Below are 20,110 nucleotides of genomic sequence, written 5' to 3' on the forward strand. Positions count from 1 at the left end.
AGTTTGGATGGACCCCAAAGCCAAAGCGGAGACCTCATTGCCCAGATGCTCATATCATGGCCACAGGAGGCGTTGGATAATCGTCCCAAGTGTAGCTTCCACATCAGGAAGTATCAACGCTAAAGCATATCCACCCCACGTTATGCGAGACAAACATTCTACCCTACCCCAGGTTGGAGCTCACAGCCTCGGCCTTGCTCCCGGCATATTTTGCGGGGTTGAAAGCTACAAACCAGTGAGTACTTGGTAGCGGCGTGGGGGTCAACATCGTCATATAGCGGTGTGGATGACCATTGAGCGATTCAGGGGCCTTCGGGGAGAATGCCAGCACCAGCGCAAAGAATTCGTTGGTTGGCTGGATCATTGGTCAAGATCTGAGATATGCGGTGATGGGCAGGGTGACATTCCCGGTGCGGAGTAGTCGAGCAGTCGGGGTAAGACCGAGAACAAGGCGTGGCATCCTCGTCTGGCAGATGATAGGTGGAAATCGTCGAGATTCCGTGGCCGATGCGCCAGTTATGACTCTTTCATTCAGGTTCAGTTGGTCTTGATACGTGCGTTAATAACATGAGGTCGATGGTTTTAGAACTGCCGAGTTGATGAAGGGATGAAGTTTATGGAGACGTGGAGAAAAAAACGATCAGCAGCGGAGGTGGGGGATGGCCTGGGGTCAGGGTACTACCGGCGTGGGGGGTCTTCGGTGGGAGATTGTGATATTGGTCTAGTCATAGACAGCAGAAGAAGGAAAAGATGTGCCCCTGTGCTTCATGCACACTGGCCAAATGCTTCTATGTCCCAGTAGTTCAGGTTCATATATACAGAAATATATTGTAGGAGAATTAAATGATCACAGGAGGGATTGAGAGTAGACGTCCAGGGTTGGTATCAAACACAGATGAAATGAAAGACAAGCAATGAAATAATCAACCGATAGGGCTAATACAAGGTCCGGGTCTATCCAGCATTCTCCTCCCGGATATTATGCTGTCCAACAATGGCGAGGAAGACTTGGTCCAATGTAGTTTGGCTGACAGAGTAATACTGGACGCCTAGATCAGTCTTGCTCTGCTCCAATTTCGAGAATATGGAGCTGACGATGCTCTTGTTGACGGATTGATATCTGGGTCCGGGTCCGAGCTCTTCTTCCTCGGCAATAGGACCCGCAGCATATTCAGTGATTTCCGCCTTTGGAGATGAAGATGCCGCTGTTGCAGGAATACTGAACCTTATCTGCCCATGATAGGTCTTCTGCTCTATCACGGCACCAGGAAAGTTCTTTTGCACCCAATCCCGGATGCGTTCCATAGTTTCGTCCGTAGTGTGCGGTGCCTGTGAATGGACTAGATGGACATGATATTTGTTACCATATCTCTTCCGCAGGTCATCAGTTGTCCCCAGCGCCAGCATACGCTTGGCCATGATTCCTGCCCGAGTTGCCAGTGCATCTGCCTCCTCCATGGAGTGGGTCGTCAGCACAATGGAGCGTCCAGGGACTACAGAAGCCAACGTCTTCCACATCACACGCTTCGAGGCTGCGTCCATGCCGGAGCTAGGTTCATCCAGCAGCAAGACGAGAGGGTTGCCCATTAGAGCAATACCGAGAGAAAGCTTGCGTTTATTACCTCCTGAGAGTTTTGTTGCCATGCGGTGCTGGAAGGGAAGAAGGCCCACAGCACGCATTACTTCCGTGACATTGTGCTTCACATCGGTCACACCACGGATGCGGGCATAGAACTCGAGATGCTCGATGACGGTCATTTGATCCATTGCATCAAACTGTGGACAGACCCCAAGGTGGGAGCGTGCTGCTGCACGGTTCCTCAGAACCGAAATATTGTTCACGAAAATATTTCCTCCATTGTTGGAAGGTACCATATCACCGCGGATGAGAGAGATTGTGGTGGTTTTCCCTGCTCCATTTGGCCCTAAGAGAGCAAAAACTTGAGATTTCGGTACCCCGAATGTCACGTCATCAACCGCGACAGACTTCTTGAATTTCTTCGTCAGGTGCAGAACCCGTAGTCCGTCGGTTGACCCTTCCACTCGTGCTAATTCAGCGGCAACATCTCCATCGACAGTGTTCTTCTCTTCCACGTGGTCCTGCTTGACTTTCCTCCTCATCATGGAAAGCACAGGCCCTCCATCAATCCAAAGCAGCAATCCAAACAGGAAAAAGGATTGACAGATCAGATAGAGGATTGGGCCTCCGTAGAGAGTGATCTCACCCGGGTATGAGGCGATCTCTCGTCCTCGACATAGGATGGAGAACGTATTCAGGGAAGTGAACATTGCTCGAAGAAGATTTCCGGATGGCGCAATGAGTCCGATGGTAAAGTGCGTAATCTCAAGGTACTCATCCACTTTCTGGGTAGGTGCGTATGTCAATACCGACATGTAGGCGATGAAGTAAATCAAGAACAAGACGCACTGTCCGCCAGCTGCAATTGCGAAAGCTGCAAGCTGAGACTTCGAGACGAGGGAAACCACATATGATAGTATGGTTGTGCACAACCCGTAGAGGAAGAAAACGACGAAGAGATATTCGGCATGGTACCATACATCCGACGCGGCCCTGAATATGACTATTGCAAGGACGCTAGATGCGACGACGATACAGAAGTCGAACGTCAGGTATGCTAGCCAGAGCGAGGCGCCTCTCACCCCGTTACTGAAATGCAGCGCTCGGACATTCTTCAAGCGCTCAACGGTGGGATAGAGAGCAAACAAAGCAGGGTATACCGACATAGCAAGTCCAAAATAGACAATCAGCTGGAGTGCCTTCCCAGAATCTGACTGCCATGGAATGTCGAAAAACTGGAAGTGGAAAGAGATGGGCACGTTGGTCAGAAAGTTATCCAGGGCATTCTGAGTGATAGCGGATAACGGGAAGTGACTGTTGTCTCCCTTCCACGCGAATGTAGGCGCAGAATTTGCGTCTCCCAGGTAGAAACCGCCAGGGGTTATGTTGGTATAGTTGTGAGATATATAATCTTCAAACTCCGTGAGACTGTTTACTAGGTGAAATCGAGAGTCGAGATTCAAAGACGTATTCCGAGTCGACCGTATCAAACCAGATAGGGAGCCAATGAAGCTCTCAAGAGCGGAGATAGACAGCCTGTCTCGAGGACCAACCACAAATTCGAAGTTTTCCAGAGACGCCAGTGACTCAAAGCCAGATGCACGATACGCGCTATCACCGGAACAACCTGCCTTCGTAGCACCCTTCAGGAAAAGAGTAACAAGTCCGGCCGCAACGACTGGGATGAGCAAAGCGGCCAAGTATGGGATAGGGTTGCGGCGCAATATTGTGACCCTCTTGCGAAACAAATACCACGACTGAAGGAACATGCTAATGCGTTTTCCAGTCAATAGCCGAAGCCCCTCGCTGTCACTGCTTCCAGGATTCTTTTCAGCGTAATCCGTCCCCTTCAGTGCGATGTTAGGCTCTTCTCGTAGTCTGTCCGAGTCTAACTCTTCTGCAACTGAGAGAAAAACATCTTCGATCGTCGGCCCGCTGACACGATATTCTGTGACACCCTTTTCTTCCAACACTGACATCAGACGAGAAGCTTCCGTAGAATCTTTCGCGGAGTAGACGGTATCATCAAAATGGACCTCTTTTTCAATACTGTCGAACTGCAGACCGGCTACCTTCTCTGAGCCAGGAACGTTGAGCACATGAATTCGGTAACCCGAACCCAATCTATCCTTTAGCTCAACGCTCGAGCCCTGTGCTTTGAGCGAACCCTTGGATAGGATTGTGATGTGATCGGCGAGAAGGTCTGCTTCATCTAGAAAATGAGTAGTCAAAAGAATTGTCCGTGATCCTCTCTCTGCAAGAAGGATGTCCCATATTTTGGCGCGTGCAATTGGATCAATTCCAGATGAGACTTCATCGACAGCGCAAATCGATGAGCCGCCGGTAAGCATCATGGCCAATTGAACTTTTCGTTTCTGGCCCCCTGAGAGCGTCTTCGTGAGCGAGCTCACTTTCTGAGCTAAGTCACAGTCGTTTAGCAATTTGAGAAGTTGCTCAATACTGTCCACTTCTCCGGTACTCTTCAGCCTGTTGAATATCTTTATATGCTCTTTCACTGTAAGCTTATCCCAGAGAACGTTCTTCTGTGGGCAGAGACCAAACCGTCCGCCGGAGTCGCCGTAGTCTACGTCGATACTCCCGGAGGTGATTGTCGTTAGACCGGAGATGGCATCCAGTGTGGTAGATTTGCCCGACCCGTTTGCACCGAGGAGGACCACAATTTCACCTTTTCTGACGTCCATGGAGAGGTCGTTAACGGCCCGTACACTCTGTCGGCTGCTTCCAAACCATGGAGCTACCTTTCGGTAGAACCAGCTCGGCTGATATTCTTTGGTAAATTCATTCAAACGCACAGCGATCGAGCCGCCAGAGGTCACTGTCCTTCGACTCTTGGACTTAGTGCCATAAAGATCTCGCTCGACTACGGCGGCCAGTAGAGGATAGACGATGATTTGAACAATCAGTAAAATCCAGAGGGCTATACCAGGAACTGTCCACGGATTCTCCGGAGCTGCGCGCACAAGGTCCGTAGCGAGACCCTGTCTCTCCCATCGAGCCATGAGAACAAAGAAATAAACAAAGTTCATGGGTGGAAATAGGAGACTGAGAATGACAACAGCACCGTTTGTCGAAGCAGGTGCCAGTTGCGCGATTACTCCCAAAATCAAACAAAGGATAACGACAGTGATACCGCTGAGCTGAGCCTTCCTGAAAAATGAGGCGCCGAATATGGAAAAGGAGGACAACGCGAGACCGGCCAGGATATTGTAGATTATGACTATTCCAGCCGAGGTCTTGCCGTACACCCCAAATTTCAGGATTGCACCGGAGATAATCCATGCTGGGCAATACACGATATCCAAAGCCAGGTGTGCTGCAATGAACCGAGCAGCTTGTGATTGCCAGTGAGAGGTGTTGGGCAACATGCAATCAATCAACTGGCTCATTCCGAGCTCTCTTTCCATCGCTATAAGCCCAGTAAGCTGGTACGTGACACCCACAATTTCAATGAAGATAGCCACAGCAATGATGTCAATGATGGCGCCCATGTAGCGGGTTCGGATCTGTTCCTTTCGTTCCTCTTGGGAAAGGGACGTGAACGGGTATTCCTCAACCTATACAAGGATTAGTCGAGCAGTTCAGAAGCACTACGTTCATTAAGCGTACGTGACTCGGTAGCGCGTTACCGTTGTTGGTTGAGTTGACCTGCGCTATCGCCCAGTCAATCGAATGCTGGAATGGAAGGAGGTAGATCTCCTGATCATTGTCATTTCGGTTGACTTTGATCCCAACACCTAGCGAACCATCCGTGCGAATTGAGTAATTCCAGTATTCGTTTGGCCCTTCCGTGGGAGAAGAGTAAAAGATAGCTGCAGCTATGCATGATGACACTCCACGAAGCGATGTTCGACACAACTCTCGCAGCTCATCCTCCGACGAAAGAATATGTACTTGTTTTGCGCTGGCCTTTGCAGGATCCGCAACTCGGTGGATGACTTGCTCAACATCGCCGCCAGTCAGGCCATTGTGGACGAATACCAACTTGTCTCTATTCCCTGAGACGGCACCGAGCGCAGCTCCTAGCGAACTGAGGGGAGTGGGACTGCCAATACCATACTCTGACGGAGGGATGAAAAGGTTCTTTGCGTAGGATCTACTCCGGTTAGTGATGGCCTTTCATATGAACAAGAGACAACACAGGTGATCTACATGAAAGCAACGAAAATCACTGGCAATACCAGGGCCCTGAGGGTTGTTGTAACTGCTGGGCGCACAAAGACGAGGAGCAGATTCTTGACTGTCAGCGTCCAAATCTGCCTAAGGAAGAGATTCAACATGGTCGCCTGTAGTTCGATAAGTCTTCGGAGCTCATCCTCGATCCCAGGAGAAGTAAGAGTAAGCTTTAAGATCGAAATTGATGAGCCCCGAAGTCATTGCGATTATTATAGAAACATCTTGCGATTAGCGCAAGACGGCAACCAGACTGATGATGTCCAAGCGACCTCGGCGCAAGACGGCGGAGACTGGTGTTTCTTGGATTTCCTGGCACGTCAATCTATGTGCCCGGCACTGCCCCTGCGATCGATTCATTCAACGGCTGTCATTGGACTGGGTGGGCAATGTACCATAACAGATCGCGCCAATCAAGACAGATTGGGTTGGCGCCCAGAAGCCGTCGGAGAAATTCCCCAATACAACATTCAGCCACCTTATAAGCGAAGCCACGAGTTCAAAGATTCTTCACAGGACGCACTTCTAGCTACCATATGGTGTCGTCATACGAGATAGCACTAGTCACTATAGATCTTTTGTCTACATTGCTACAATTGCAAGATTGTTCCGTCTGTCCACTTATCCGGGTAGCATAGTGTTTCATAAATCAGGTTGGACGGTAGGATTGGCGACTCCTTTCCGAGAGACATTGCTGAGGGACAAGCTCGCGGGAACGGGAGAATAGAGTACCGATCACCGATCATGATCTCTCGTTTTTGTAGGACTATTTGGGATTATCTGAAGTTCGATGTACTCCCCAAACAATAGTTTCCATCACCAAGCAGTAGATGCTGATGTGAAATGGCCTGTGTTCCGGACTCAATGTGTGCGCCAAAAACTGTCGATTCCCGAATATCCATGTGCAAGTATAGTAGTATAGTACATTTCGCCAAAATCATAATACAGACAGAATAGGAATTGCTCCAATTCACCGTTTCTGTCTCCGTGCACCGGCTGAACGCTGACCAGTAAGGACCGACTTCTGCCGCAGGTAGTTCGACACAATGTTCTCGACGCTTCCCATATCGTGCTTGGGCTTCCTGTGAATTCGAGAGAGCAAAATTTTAGCTTCACTGCACAGGAGGAACATTCTTCCTGGTGGTGCCGGTCACCAGATGCTAGTACATACCTCATGTAGTACAGTCTTGCTCTTCTCTTCCTCTTCTCCGTCCTCTGTACAATTTCCACACTCTCGACATTTGGACTGAAGACCTTCACGGCCATCTCCACACCAACCCTCGTGAGCTCATTTCGGAGAAGGAAAGAAGTATCAATGCCCCGCAAACGGATGCTAAGACACACACCCGAGAATGGGTCTCCGTTCTTAAATGTCACACGCAGAATGTCGCCCACTTTCACGCTTCGGGGGTTTCGGCGGTAGTCAAACAGAGCCCTACGCTCGCCTGTGGGGTCAAGAGCGGCTAGTTGAGACTCTGTCAATGCTGCGATAGGGTCTTTGCATTTTGCTCGAGGTGACGGGGGTGGTGGGTAGATCTTGAGCTTCTTGCGTCCTGTCTTAGATATTAGACACGATGAAAACGGTGGAAAGCTGGAGAATTGACTCAATTACCAGCATTGGGTTGCAACCGAGCAGGTATTTGTGAAAGAAATGACTTGGGGAGTTTGGAAGGGAGAGGTGCAGGCTCTGGCTTCGGGGAATATGCGGTGCTAATGGAACGGCTGAACTGGGGTCGCAGCAATCCATCTGCCTTCGTAAAAGTCCTCGAGCAGCCCAGCTGCCTCAATATGGGTGAAAAGGTCGCCATCAGTGTAGAAGTTGAGCGTGATGGTCGGCTCCGTGATTGTGATAGAATCTTGGTAAGACCACAATTCTCGCAGGCGGAGGTTGATCCGGTCCGGCAGAATTCCGCCAAGCCTCAAATTGCCTGTTTGGGTCTCACCAAGAGTGCGATATCCGGGGGAATTTTTGTCCAGACAATAAACTCATCACAGCTGTCCGATTGACCTTGGATCCTATTCGGTCATCCAGCACCTTGGTTTGCCATTTTCATAAAAGTACACTATTTTCAATCTTGCTTCAGAGCAGATAAAATGGCGCAAAGCGCCGTTGGCAGGCTCTTCCGCTGCCAGAACAGCAGCTACCTGCGTCAATCCATTGGATCTATTACACAATATCGTACTTATTCGCATAATGGTAAGCATTGGTTTGAATTCAGGAGCAGACAATATCCCACGGTACAAGCACTGACATGATTTGCAATTAGCAATCCCCACCTTCCCTCCGACATCTTCCCCCGAACTAGACCAGGCCCTCAAACGTTTCCGAGAAGAGCTTTTCATACCTTTTGGCTTGAATACCGAGCAGAGGAGGTTAATGTTTCGACGGAAATATGCGGAGAAACTTGAGCAGCAACCAGTAACGATAAATATTGGCGACAACGATGAGCCTTACCAACTTCGGCCCATGGACCCGATGGCCAGACCTCCAAAGAAAGAATTCAAGGACGTTGTCTTGCTCATGAAGACCAGGAAAGACTGGCAGAATCTTGCACCTTTCCTTGGTGGGCTACAGATGTCGAAGAGACCATTGAGCCTCGCGAACTGGGAGTGGACTGTGCGCAAAGCTGGTGAGGCAGACGCAGTCGGCGCCATCCTCGAATGTGCGAAGCAGTCAGAACGGACCGGTCTTCGATTGGACAACATTGGAATCGTCCAGCGCATCTTCTTCGAGCTCCACAGGAAAGCTCAGAAGGGGCAGTTCAAGGATCCCGCAGTTTCCAAGGCGCTTGGCATGGCTAAGCAGTTTGCCGCGCTGATGGAAGCTCCGGAGCATTCCCGGAAGAATGTCCAGAATATAAAAGAAGATCCCAAACGACAACCATTTGTCATCGGTACTCTCCTCGAGCTCAGCGCCGCTCGTGCTGTGAACGAACTGGGAGGCAAGGACGAGTCCGGCGATGTGTATGCCTATGCTCAGCGCCTCATGGCGAACTGGGAGGCAGGCAACTTTTCCCGCGATGTCACGAACTGGTTTACAGTCGATCGCATGCTTCAAGAGAACGTGCCTATCTACAACGGAATTACGCTCGCCCTTCAGGTTGAGGGCGTCGCAAGTGACAAAACTGTGTCGGGTCCTCTGAAGAGACGTCTGAATAACTTGCGTCTATTGATTGCCAACCATAAGGAAATGGCCCCCGAGAATGTCCAGCAAAAGCCGACACTGGGCTATCAGCAAAGCCAGCTCCTGCATTAGCTTTGACTCTGTTCCATCACCATTGACTTCCTCATGATATGTATATTACCACCTTAGAATCTGTTCCAGTACGGAGTATTGTAGTTGCCATTCATCCTATCTTGTGGGACGGCGGTGCTCACCGCAACGAATCAGAAGACTAGCGATCCAACTCGAATACCGCGAGTGGCTCAGTAGCCTACAGTAATAAGGGAAGAAAAAGGGCACACTCGAAGTACATGCACTGCCAATGTCATCACCCGAGATATGTATAGTTTCAAAGAGCCAAAGTGTTGTCTTCTCGTATGCGACCCCGCGACGAAAGATTGGTTCTACCAGAGACAACAGCAGGGCCGGAAACGGTAATCTATTCGGGAGCAGTCAGTGAATGGAATAAAATTCTGAAAGGAAAGGAAAAAAAAAAAAAAAAAAAAAAAAAAAAAAAAAAAAAAAAAAAAAAAAGACGAGAGTATGGCACCCACCTGTCCTTCGAGTGGGCATTCATCGGACACGCCAGTCAAAAGAAGCTCAACAGAGCTCAAGGGGGCGCCAAAATGGCTCGGTCCCGTGAAGCGTCGATAATCAAAGACGTTGGTCTGGGAGACAGCACCTGCGACACCCGCGCCAGTCAGAGCGTACACAACACGAGCACCTAAGAAAATTTTTAGGTCTGCCAATTGCGCTGATGTCAGGCGCGCAGCCGGGTCGGCATCAGCCCGATGGGAGACGCATAACAGGCGAACCCTCTCAAGGGAGAGTTCAGCGGTTGGTCCAATGCTAGCAACCTGATTTAGTAGGCTACGAGAAGGCATGATTCCGGCATCCAGTTTGCGCAGCTGAGACCAGCGGACGATCGACGTCAGGACGCCAGCTTGGGGTTCCATGTGCCTGGCATGGTACTCGGACATGGTGCGTGAAGAAGCAACAATGACGGTAGGCGAAACTCCAACAGTAGCCAATGCAAAATCAACGCCCTCGCCAGCAACAGAGTTGAGTGCGATAGAAGAATTCGAGAAAAGTGCACTCATGATTTGGCACAGTGGGTATGGACGCGAGAGAGAATCGATTGAAAGAACCAGATCGTCTGGATTAAATCGCTGGTTCCGAGGCAAGGAAAAGGTCAATCCCGCGATTCCGGCCGCAAGATTCTGGTTGAAGTTAGCGGTGATTGCAAGGGGAAATGCTCAGATGAGACAACGAACCTCGGGCTGGAATTCAATGAAATCGCCCACGTGAGACTTGGTCGGCCATACAAGAGTCACAGAGGGGGCAGGAGAGTTGGGGTCCCAGTTGGGAACGTCTAAGCCGGTCAGATCTTTCTTTTCCTCAACCAACTCATGCCATACGGCTACCTCCAAGTTTCCCTGAACATCCCCAGGCACTTGGTTCCAGTCCATGTGCTGGCTTCCAACCTTAGCGACCCAAATAACCTGAGAGAGTTGCTTGTTGTTCTTAGCCACCAGGGACAAGTCCAGGGCACCGGCCTCCGCAATTAAAGCATCTGCCTGCGACTTTTCTAGGTGGTCGGAGAGGACTTGAGGTTCGAGGTTGTGAGGGATAATGATAGTCTTGAAGCCATAGAAGGCACCAGCTAGGTATCATCAAGTCAGCTCGATACGTAGTCGGAATAAGAAGCGAAGGGCCCGAACCGAAAATGGCAGCCAGAAGCTCAACCGAATCTGTCAAACACACAGCAACCGATTTGACGCCGAATTCCTGCAGACGACGGCCGATGACATTGATTTCCTGTGTGACTTGGTCCAAAGAATGCTCAACGGCTTTCTTTCCAAGCACCGTATAAATCTTTCCTTGTTTCCCAGAGACTACACCATTCTCTGACACCTCGCCACGCACAGCGGCCTTCCAGATATCACGAAGATCACCTCTCCTTCCACCCGTCCATCTTGGTGCACCAGGGTCCTTGATGTTGAGTCCCGACCTGAGTGGGTATCCGTGTGGAGTCTCTAGGCTTCTATACGCCGCTGATTCTCCGGGTTGACGTACAGGGAAAGCAGTTGACTGCCGAGCAAGTAAGAAAGGATGGATATCGGGATCTTTCGACGTAACAAAAGAGTATACGGTGAAAGAAATAAGAGCGCCTGCGATTAAAGTTGTGTAAATATTCCAGTCAGCCAGAATATCTGAGGCCAAGGCATCCAGCCTCGCCAAGGCTGACGATTCTGAGGCCATTGCGTGAAGTCCTTGAATTCAGAGACTGGTCTATCAAACCAAGAGCTACAAGTCACTTAGAGATTGATGTCGAGACGTCGTAGTACCATTCGGAGATGGATGAACGAAATGACGTGAGGGGGAACTCAGCTTATACTTATGGAGTTACTCAAGATGTGGGGAACGGACCGAGAGCCGCGTCTAGCTATGGAGGTTAGCTGAAAACTTCGCGGCACCGGCGTATGTTGCCTCTGACCACTAAGCGGTCAATCTTGCTATTCTTCAACGTCGCGCCAAAACAATACTCATCCATTTTCCCACCAACATCTAACCCGCAAACAGCTGTTGGACGTATCGGCAGTGATGGTTCAGGTTGACCATTGAGACGCCTGCACAGCCACACGCAAATGTACACATGAATCAAATCCACCTAGTCGAGTTGGTTCAAAGGTAAGTTTTAACGCACACACACTGATCTCTTTTTCTTCAAGGTGAGTCCCTTGTAGTACTCTTGGCGATCATAAGGCGTGTTTTCTGACTTCAGCTAGCGGTATTTCTATTTGTTTTCCGGCAAATATCAATGTCGTCCCAATCCGCCCCATCTACACCCAGAGCTGTATCGGTGCTCGCCCCTGTCCCCGATGCCTCACGGACGCCTGGAAAATGGCGCCATCCCCGTCTCAATGAAGTTGTAAGGCGACAGAATGCTGGAACATTCGGAGATCGCAATATTCGAAAGCTTGTTTGGAATGGGGCCGCCTTGATTGCGACCTGGGTATTCGGAAACACGGTTAAATCATAGTGAGCGATAACCATGTTGGTTCGAGGATAATAACACTTCGATCTTTCTGACCAAGATGCCGCAGTTCGCTTCGTCTACAGAACTTGGGCCAGTACCCCGCTTATCCAGACCTCGCGCTGCATATCGTACAGTTCATTCTTGCGTTGAACATCCTGGTTGCATTATACCCTTTGTTCCGACCGAAAGATGACCTCTCCGATATCCCTCTCACTCCTACACAACGTTCCCTCCTCGGACTCGATCCGTCCGCGACTCCACCGCTTACACCGGGGACTACGTACATTACACCACCGAGGTATCGACTCTCTGCCTCGAGAACAGCGACTCCAGCGAGCAAAGGTGCATCGTCGCCTCTATCCGGTAGTGCCGGTCTTTCAGGGCGTAGACTTTCGTCGGGAGCATCATTTTCACCATCGACAAGTCCGCTACTGTATAAAGCCGTTTCGAATGGCGGCAAGGAGAGCGGGCGACGGCCAAGCTTCGGCTCTTCTTCGACATTCAGTCGCAGCTCGCTTTTCGGGGAGTCTAGCATAGGGCCCGCGAGTCCTTCGCCTGTTGGAGGCAAGCGCGCGAACCTGGGATTGAGCAACAAATGGTTATATGAAAGAAGTAGGCGGCTCTCTGCTAGTAACGGGAGTCTATAATCACGGGCTGATCGGCGTCGGCGCAATCACGAATGAAAGCGATCGTGTACATTGAGCTTATTAGATTGAGCGTTGATTTCACAAATTGCATAGGGTTTAACAGTACTTGAAATTGTTCCATTCGTTCAACAAAACATATTATATACTTGGTGTCATGGTCGCCGGATTGATTTAAACTCTTAATTGTGGCTCTTTAAACTAGCTCGCATCATGGCCGCGCTCCATCTCCGTTGGTCCAAGAGGTAACTTCCCGCTGTGACGGACCCAGCGAACCACAACACCAACATACAATCAACTTACCTGCTTGGCACTTCCATTCAGCGATATATAATATCAAAAGGACCTCCGTGAAAGCGCTTGGACTCTGCATATTGATTCTTCTTCTTTCCTGAACACCCTATGAAGTTATAATACCATCAACCCGCGCCGGTGTCGCTTCGCTATGGGAGCCTCGGAGTCGAAGTTGGTCTTCAAGCAGGGAATCTTCCGTCTGTCAGAGGAGAAGGCTATCCCTGCTGATGATCCTTACTGGTCCAGAGTTTGTCTCTCTTACCATAATTTCTCATCTGATCACTCCTCGCTATCTACTCACTAACTGCTGCTGTGTAGTTCTGGGAGCTCCCAGAGTCGACAGAAGATGTATTCAGCTTATTCACTCCCGCAGATATACGACGGACGCGAGACCATGCATTACCTAACTTTGAGACACTATTGCTTTCAATAACGTCTCGTCTTACCTTTCTGAAGAATCATCCGTCTTTTCCAGATCCCGACCTCGCTCCCGAGAGAGATGTTCTCAACTGTATCCGCATTCTCACGCGCATCCTTCCCTTCATCTATGAGGCTGAGCATTTAGAAGAATGGGAGGATAATTTTTTTTGGGGTCGGCGCAAGAAAAATACTAGAGGAGCTCGACCGGGAGCAGAAGTCCTATTTGACGAATCGCAGGCTGAAGGACGCCAGGAGGAGACGTTGCCTGGAACAAATGACTATGAAGATGTGAAGCCCTTGGCCGAGGAATTGATCGACAACCTGCTGGATCTCTTATTTTATACGGACTTTACGATCCCAAAGCTCGCAACGACTAAGGGTAAGGTATCATACTCGATATGGCAAAGCGGTGTCGGCTGCAATACTTCCATGGGCTCTAGCAAAGAGCTCGAAAGCAACCGGTGCGAGATTTTGCGACTATTGCTTACATTAACTGGAAAGGCGATGTACATGCCGCTGAGTAAGATTCTTGTCCTCGTTATGGGACGCAACGCTGACGACGCGCAGGCCTCCTACCTGTTCAGGGAGTCAAGGCCATTACCTATATTGCAACCTGCCCTGACAAACAAGTTGTCCTCACATTGCTATGCTCATTGCTAAATACTGTATGTACAGTGGTGTATGGTTCCAACTATTGCCTCGTCCTAACCACAGTCTCACGCAGTCTATCAAGTACAATCCTGCGTCATGGAGGGTTCCATATGACCATGTGGTCTGGAAAGATTCCAAGCAGATCTTCGTTATATACTGTCTACAATTTCTTCTTGTTCTTCTACTATATCCTATCCCAGAGGACGGTCGTGGGACACCGCCCAAGAACTATTATCGCCATTACTTTGGTCGGCTGCACCGACCACAAGACTTCCAATTCCTTGTCGATGGCATGACCAGAATCTTGAACCAACCTGTGGGTCTGCCTTCTTCAGCCGGCTATGCTTAGCTCTAATGAAGTGGCAGATGCAAGTTACGAACTCCTACCTTCCAGGTAGCCAGAAATCGATCAAATGGGCTCCGGAAATGCTCATCTTGTTCTGGGAGGCCCTTCAGTGCAACAAGCGATTCAGGTCATTTATCATCGACTCAAGTCGCTCCCATGACTTTGCCATTCTCTGTATCTTTTACGCTATCGAGTACAAAACTGACGCATCCAAGCAAGGCGTTGTGAGAATGTGCATCTTTATTTTACAAACAATGAGCGTGGAACCGAACTTCGGGAAAAGCCTCAACATGAAATTTGAGGCTCAGGAGACGCTACCTCAGAACATACGTATTCCGGGCTTCAGAGGTACCTATGGTGATTACCTCGTGATGGTTTGTCTTTCGCCGAATTCAACATGCGAGACCGTACTAAACGTGTCTTAGTCCATCCATACTTTGCTTACCGCAAGTAAAGGCAAGCTGAACGCTGTCTATCCAGCACTTTTAGCGATCATCAACAACGTGGCTCCTTACTTGGAACATCTTTCACCCGCCACATGCTCCAGACTTCTGCAGCTCTTCTCCTCAATGTCCGCTCCCAGTTTCCTCCTAGCTAACGAAACGAACCATGCCCTCCTAGCCTCAGTGCTTGAATCCATAAACTCAATACTCGAACACCAATTCACCAGTAAGTGTCTCTATGCCTTCACTTTTGTGGCGGCTCAGCTCGCTGACTTACTCCTGCAGAAAACCCGTTTCTAGTATATGCCATTTTAAAATACAGGAAACGTTTCGAAGCTGTCCGAGCCTTCACTCTCGAAAGTGGACAGCAGGAGATCGAACGCCAGAATGAAAGGAGAAAAGCTAAAGCTGCATTTCGCGACTCGTCCTCTAGCCCTACCCTGTCGCAGGCTGAAGAGGATCCTCATGTGTCGTCAGGTGCACGTTCGCCCTTGACTCGTATTCCTGAGGAGAATAGCCCTTTCGCTATTGGCGGCGACGAATCGGATGACCAACATGACGGGCAAGACACGCCGTCGCAGTCATCTCCGTCAGCGCAGAACTCAAGAAGACCGTCGATATCATCAGCTATCGATGAAAGTGTCCCTCTGCAATTACGAGGAATGTCTGAGAAGGCCAGAGGTAAGATGCCTGCTGGGCAGCCATCGTTCTCCCGGCAGAACAGCATCACCAGTCAGAGTAGTATATCCGCCATGTTCTCCACTTCCAGTGGTTTTACGCCGACTGTTGCTTGGGTGAGTGTCTACTCGATGGTGTGCTTGTACTTTAAGGCTAATCGTTCTAACTATCACACATTTAGTTGGAGTCATGGTTACCAGATCTTCCTCTTCACACTATTCTCACTATTATTTCGGGCATTGCTCCTCACATTCCCGATTCGGCTTTCCAAACCACGTCAAACCCGGAAGCTCGGACTTTAATTGCGAATCTTCCCTCTTTTGCAGAGGAGCCCACAATTCAAGGGCTGTTATCAGAACCTCCACCTATTCGGGTACATTCTTTTGAATGGTCAGCCCTATCCTTGGGGTGGTATGAGTCTTTGCTTTGGGGTTTCATCTTCTCCAGTGAGATGGTAGTTGGCACCGCATCTGGAGCCACACCCGGCACTGTTGGCGTGTGGAACGGAACAGGAATCAAACTTTTCAAGGTTCAGGAGGCGGCCGCGCAAGGTCCAAGCTTGCTCGCTCCGAAAGGCGCAGTCGATGCGGTTGGAAGCAACTTGGTGCAGCGCATCGGGAATTTGAGTCTGAGGCGCAGTAATACACAGGATTCGCAGAGTGGCTCGAGACCACCATCTGTCCGAGAAGTATAGAGCATCGGGCCCTTTTGTATTTACTTCTCCCAAGCATCTGGCAGTGTTTGGGATATGTGATGTTATTTTCAGATGCATAGGCTTGCTTCACATTCGAATCATCTGGCGCTCAGGACTTGTAAATTATCAGTCATGCTGGCTGCTGTGTAGTTATCAACCATGGTTTAATCCATACCTGTTCTACGACGGTCAGCCAATAAACTGGTCTCGTCTGATGGCGTGAAGGAGAAATCAAGCCCAGGTAGAGGAATCCGTCTGGCATTTCATTAAGGATAAGAACCCCTGTGTATCCGGATTGTATCTTTGTTGGCTGATGAACATGAATATGGTGATGTTGTACTCCACGTGAGACAGGGATTGGCTCTAATAAACCCTGTCTCACTCGGCATCGAGACTTGGCATTGGGGTGGAAGTTTTCGATCATCATCCTATTCTGAAATATAATCGCGTTCTAGTCTCGTAGAGATTGTTCCTCTCTTAGAACTTTCATGCGACAAAGTATACTTTCCTGGTGTTCGCAAAGGAAAATGACTGTACTACCACGCCCGCTGCTTGTCACGGCATTCGCCGTCATCTTCTCATTGCCGGATATCTCATTCGGGCTTCCGACAGGCCTTCAGAACGTCCTCGATAATACCCATAGAAGTCAGGAGTACGGATATCCTACAGATTTTACCAGGGGCATTGTACCTGTGAGTTCTCAGCCATTGTATCATTTATGCACTTGTTGGATAAATCGAGCTAATCGGGTGCGATTTGCTTTGCTATAAGATTCCAGTTCATTCTCACAAGTAAGTCGAGACGAAATTTTATCAATCTTTAAGAATGGCTCTAATTTCTCTGGGCAGCGACTACTGGAGAGATGTACCTTTCTACACTGGTAAGGCAGCGTTTTGTCACCTAACATTGTATGCATGACTCTTGCCTGACCCCTTCCAAGCTCTCTCACAAGGATGCATCTCAACGGAAGCGGATGTCTGGCTGTACAACGGCACTCTCTACGTGAGTACATAGTTGTCAAGCGATGGATGTCTTCTACTAATATCGAACAGGTCGGTCATGACACGTCTTCTTTAACAGAAGAGAGAACCTTGGAATCATTGTACATTAATCCAATCCTCGATGTTCTCAAGCGCCAGAATCCTCGATCACGCTTTGTGACGTCCCCCACCAACAAGTAAGTTAGCTTCATTGCGTCTGGCTTACGGAGAACTGATGATTATGATCAGTGGCGTCTTCGACACTTCAGTCTCCCAAACGCTTTACCTCTTCATTGATGCAAAGACCGATGGACATGAGACCTTCAAGGCTGTGATTGATGCCTTGGAACCACTACGTAAACATGGTTATTTGACGACTCTGAAGAATAACAGGACCATCACCAATGGGCCCATTACTGTGATTGGCACAGGCAACACGCCTTATGATATGGTTGCGCCTGTCGCAAACCGAGACTACTTTTTTGATGCTCACCTCGAGTCCTTGAACGAGCCTGAGAATGCCGGCATCACAGACCTGATCTCTCCCATCGCGTCTACAAGCTTTGCGCGTGCCATTGGCACAGTTTCGGAGGGCGATTCTGAAGCGATCTTGACAGAGAAGCAGCTTAGTACTCTCCGCTCGCAAATCGCGACCGCAAAGGAAAGGGGCATTGGAGCAAGGTATTGGGAGACGCCCAGCTATCCCATCAGGACCCGTAATTCGGTCTGGAGAACTCTGCTGAAGGAAGGTGTTGCGCTCCTGAATGCCGATGACCTCGAAGCTGCGGCCGGTTATTTCTGAACATTATGATGAGCTTTACTGTCAAGTGTCTAGAACTTCAGCATGTGTGTCTGCATTTGGCGTGATTGCATTTTGCTCACCAATCATTGTTAAGCCATGGATAGAGTGATCCTCAAAGGCGCACTAATTGGATTTGATGGTATACAGTAATAATAAACACTTATCCAATATGATTAAGGAACACGCCCTCGTTTGTAGAATTCATTCTCCCTGTACCAGCCAGAGATCCACGAGAAAAATGGCACGTGACGCGCCCCCTGTGTTGGAACGCGTCTGACGCTGGAATTGAGCACACACGGCCATCTCTTCTCTTGGAATACTTCAACCTCTTAAGAGCTTCTGACGGCTCAAATGTCGAAAGTTGATGTCGACCTGGGAGATTCCTTGGCCAAGGTGCTCCCCACGGGGGTAAAGGTGACGATCCGCCATATCTCATCGGCCCCAAGCCCGTGTGTGGCTCTCTTCGCAGCTCCACCAGGCGAAGAACCCGAGTCGACTTTCTGCGAGAATCATTTCCTCGCAGTCTCCATTAGTCCCAATGAAAACGAGGAGTCGGAAGTGATCATCTTTGGGATCGAAGTGCTGGTCTACGGCACCGCGCATCTGACAACCATTTTCGTCTCCAAAGCCGATTCAACTGGCTACCTGCATCTGCTCAAGAATGCACCCAAGGTCTCACTTCTCAGACTGATTTCAAATGCATTTCTTTCATTTCTTGTGCAGACCCATCAACGGCCAGGGGTTCGGTTGATGGTGTCCCTGTTTGCCCGAGCCCAGAATCAGTACTTGTTTCCTGGGAGCATCGAGAACCCTGAAAAGCATGTCTTGGATGATCGTGGGTTAATCAAGTGGTGGTGTCGAGTCATCGACCCCATTCTACGAGAATATGAGCCTGAGACGGGTTCTCATGAAAAGGCAGTGGATGATCAAACTCAGGAGTCGGCGAAGAGTTCAGCAACAGCCTTCCTGATTGTTCCTGGATGCGACAAGTTCGAGACTCGGGGCTTCTTCCCAATCACAGCGAGGTCTGATGGCAAGGATCGACCGAGATGGTTAAATAGCTACCCTCTCCATCAGCTCTGCGATAACCCCAACGCTCCACCACGGTGTCTCGTCCCTCGCTTCCCAGATGATCCCAAGACACGCTTTCTGATCGACCTGGACGATGAATTGCCAGAGTCGACGGGAGCTGCAGGCTCCAAGGAGAATTCTGGTCATTGGCGAAGCGTGAAGTCTCTTGCGCAGTTTTGGGAGATGATGTCCTTTCGACAGGAATGTTCGGCCGGCCGATTAGTTGGGTTCTTGTGGCTTGTCATTAATCCGCCAGGCCTTGTCAATTCGGTTCAGATGACGAGCTCTCGTGTCGCTTCGCGGGATGTCGAGAATGTTCTTTCTGAATCCGCAAAGACAACCCACGATGCGACCAAGCAAAAGGATGAAGCAGCGTCTGTGTCTTCTCCACCGCACCCTTCCACAAGTGGTCTCCAGACATCACCAATCGCCCTACCCGGTGTCTCGTCTTCCGATACCCATGCCACAGTACAGCAAGCTACGGGACCCAGTGCGTTCTTTTGGCCAGACACAGGCCGGGGACACGCAGTCCTGAGTGAGGAAGACTATAAGGCGGCAATCAACTTTCTCATCGATCAAGACTTTAACACCAAGCATAAGGCTATCGCCAGCACCAAGGCATGGGCCGAGAAAGTCGCCTCGCTCGCTGATCAGCTTTGGGTTGGTCAACGGGTTGAGGGGAGAAATGCTACGACGGAGCCTGGTCAGAAACATACGGACGCTACAACTGTCATTAACACAGCCTTTGTTCGGAAGCGCAAAACGGCTGATGAGGAGAGCGACAAGCCTGGCGAGGTACGAGGTGCGCCAGGGGATTCTGAAGAAGTCAACCCAACTCCCGTCCAGTCGAATCAGGCACCCAGCGTGAACGTGCTCAATGCCAACCTGCTTCGAAAGAAGAAGAAGACATAGGTTCGCATCACTGCGCTCTGCATGGAATGGCGATCTCGGAGTTCGGTGTATCTTTTTTTTTTTTTTTCTTTTTTTTGTCGAGCTGGATGGACAGCGACATGCGTCAGGAGGGTATTGGTTGCTTTGGTGTCATTAGAGCAGCATAAGGAATTATACCCAACAGGATTCGGTTATTTCTGAAGGTGTTAAATCTCCCTTCTGT

General features: G+C 49.7%; 7 protein-coding genes across 7 annotated transcripts; 4 read left to right on the top strand and 3 right to left on the bottom strand.

Annotated features, from left to right (window-relative positions):
• Positions 1–73: 73 nt before the first annotated feature.
• Positions 74–6,176, bottom strand: AFUA_5G09480 (putative ABC transporter). The gene is made up of 3 exons (XM_748598.2): positions 5,750–6,176; positions 5,207–5,693; positions 74–5,154 (listed from the first exon to the last, which is right to left on the bottom strand). The coding sequence occupies exons 1-3, from the start codon at positions 5,875–5,877 to the stop codon at positions 955–957; spliced, it is 4,815 nt and encodes a 1,604-aa protein (XP_753691.1). The 5' UTR covers positions 5,878–6,176; the 3' UTR covers positions 74–954.
• A 44-nt stretch (positions 6,177–6,220) lies between these two features.
• Positions 6,221–7,696, bottom strand: AFUA_5G09490 (mitochondrial 54S ribosomal protein bL19m). The gene is made up of 3 exons (XM_077804821.1): positions 7,383–7,696; positions 6,942–7,323; positions 6,221–6,852 (listed from the first exon to the last, which is right to left on the bottom strand). The coding sequence occupies exons 1-3, from the start codon at positions 7,576–7,578 to the stop codon at positions 6,741–6,743; spliced, it is 690 nt and encodes a 229-aa protein (XP_077660957.1). The 5' UTR covers positions 7,579–7,696; the 3' UTR covers positions 6,221–6,740.
• Positions 7,697–7,711: 15 nt separating this feature from the next.
• AFUA_5G09500 (uncharacterized protein) lies at positions 7,712–9,026 on the top strand (the record flags this gene model as incomplete). The annotated part of the gene is made up of 2 exons (XM_748596.2): positions 7,712–7,967; positions 8,038–9,026. Exons 1-2 carry the CDS (start codon positions 7,865–7,867, stop codon positions 9,024–9,026), a joined length of 1,092 nt encoding a protein of 363 aa, XP_753689.1. The 5' UTR covers positions 7,712–7,864.
• A 256-nt stretch (positions 9,027–9,282) lies between these two features.
• On the bottom strand, positions 9,283–11,195 carry AFUA_5G09510 (uncharacterized protein; the record flags this gene model as incomplete). The annotated part of the gene is made up of 4 exons (XM_748595.1): positions 9,283–9,372; positions 9,488–10,153; positions 10,208–10,596; positions 10,655–11,195. The coding sequence occupies 4 exons, from the start codon at positions 11,193–11,195 to the stop codon at positions 9,283–9,285; spliced, it is 1,686 nt and encodes a 561-aa protein (XP_753688.1).
• A 1,688-nt stretch (positions 11,196–12,883) lies between these two features.
• On the top strand, positions 12,884–16,143 carry AFUA_5G09520 (Hid1 family protein; the record flags this gene model as incomplete). The annotated part of the gene is made up of 6 exons (XM_748594.2): positions 12,884–13,158; positions 13,230–13,862; positions 14,349–14,702; positions 14,754–14,997; positions 15,057–15,565; positions 15,631–16,143. The coding sequence occupies exons 1-6, from the start codon at positions 13,063–13,065 to the stop codon at positions 16,141–16,143; spliced, it is 2,349 nt and encodes a 782-aa protein (XP_753687.1). The 5' UTR covers positions 12,884–13,062.
• Positions 16,144–17,364: 1,221 nt separating this feature from the next.
• AFUA_5G09530 (uncharacterized protein) lies at positions 17,365–17,925 on the top strand (the record flags this gene model as incomplete). The annotated part of the gene is made up of 1 exon (XM_748593.1): positions 17,365–17,925. The coding sequence occupies one exon, from the start codon at positions 17,365–17,367 to the stop codon at positions 17,923–17,925; it is 561 nt and encodes a 186-aa protein (XP_753686.1).
• A 351-nt stretch (positions 17,926–18,276) lies between these two features.
• AFUA_5G09540 (H3 histone acetyltransferase RTT109) lies at positions 18,277–19,908 on the top strand (the record flags this gene model as incomplete). The annotated part of the gene is made up of 1 exon (XM_748592.1): positions 18,277–19,908. The coding sequence occupies one exon, from the start codon at positions 18,277–18,279 to the stop codon at positions 19,906–19,908; it is 1,632 nt and encodes a 543-aa protein (XP_753685.1).
• Between the last annotated feature and the right edge of the window lie 202 nt (positions 19,909–20,110).

This window comes from Aspergillus fumigatus, chromosome 5 (genome assembly GCF_000002655.1).
Source record: "Aspergillus fumigatus Af293 chromosome 5, whole genome shotgun sequence".
Lineage (NCBI taxonomy): Eukaryota > Fungi > Ascomycota > Eurotiomycetes > Eurotiales > Aspergillaceae > Aspergillus > Aspergillus fumigatus.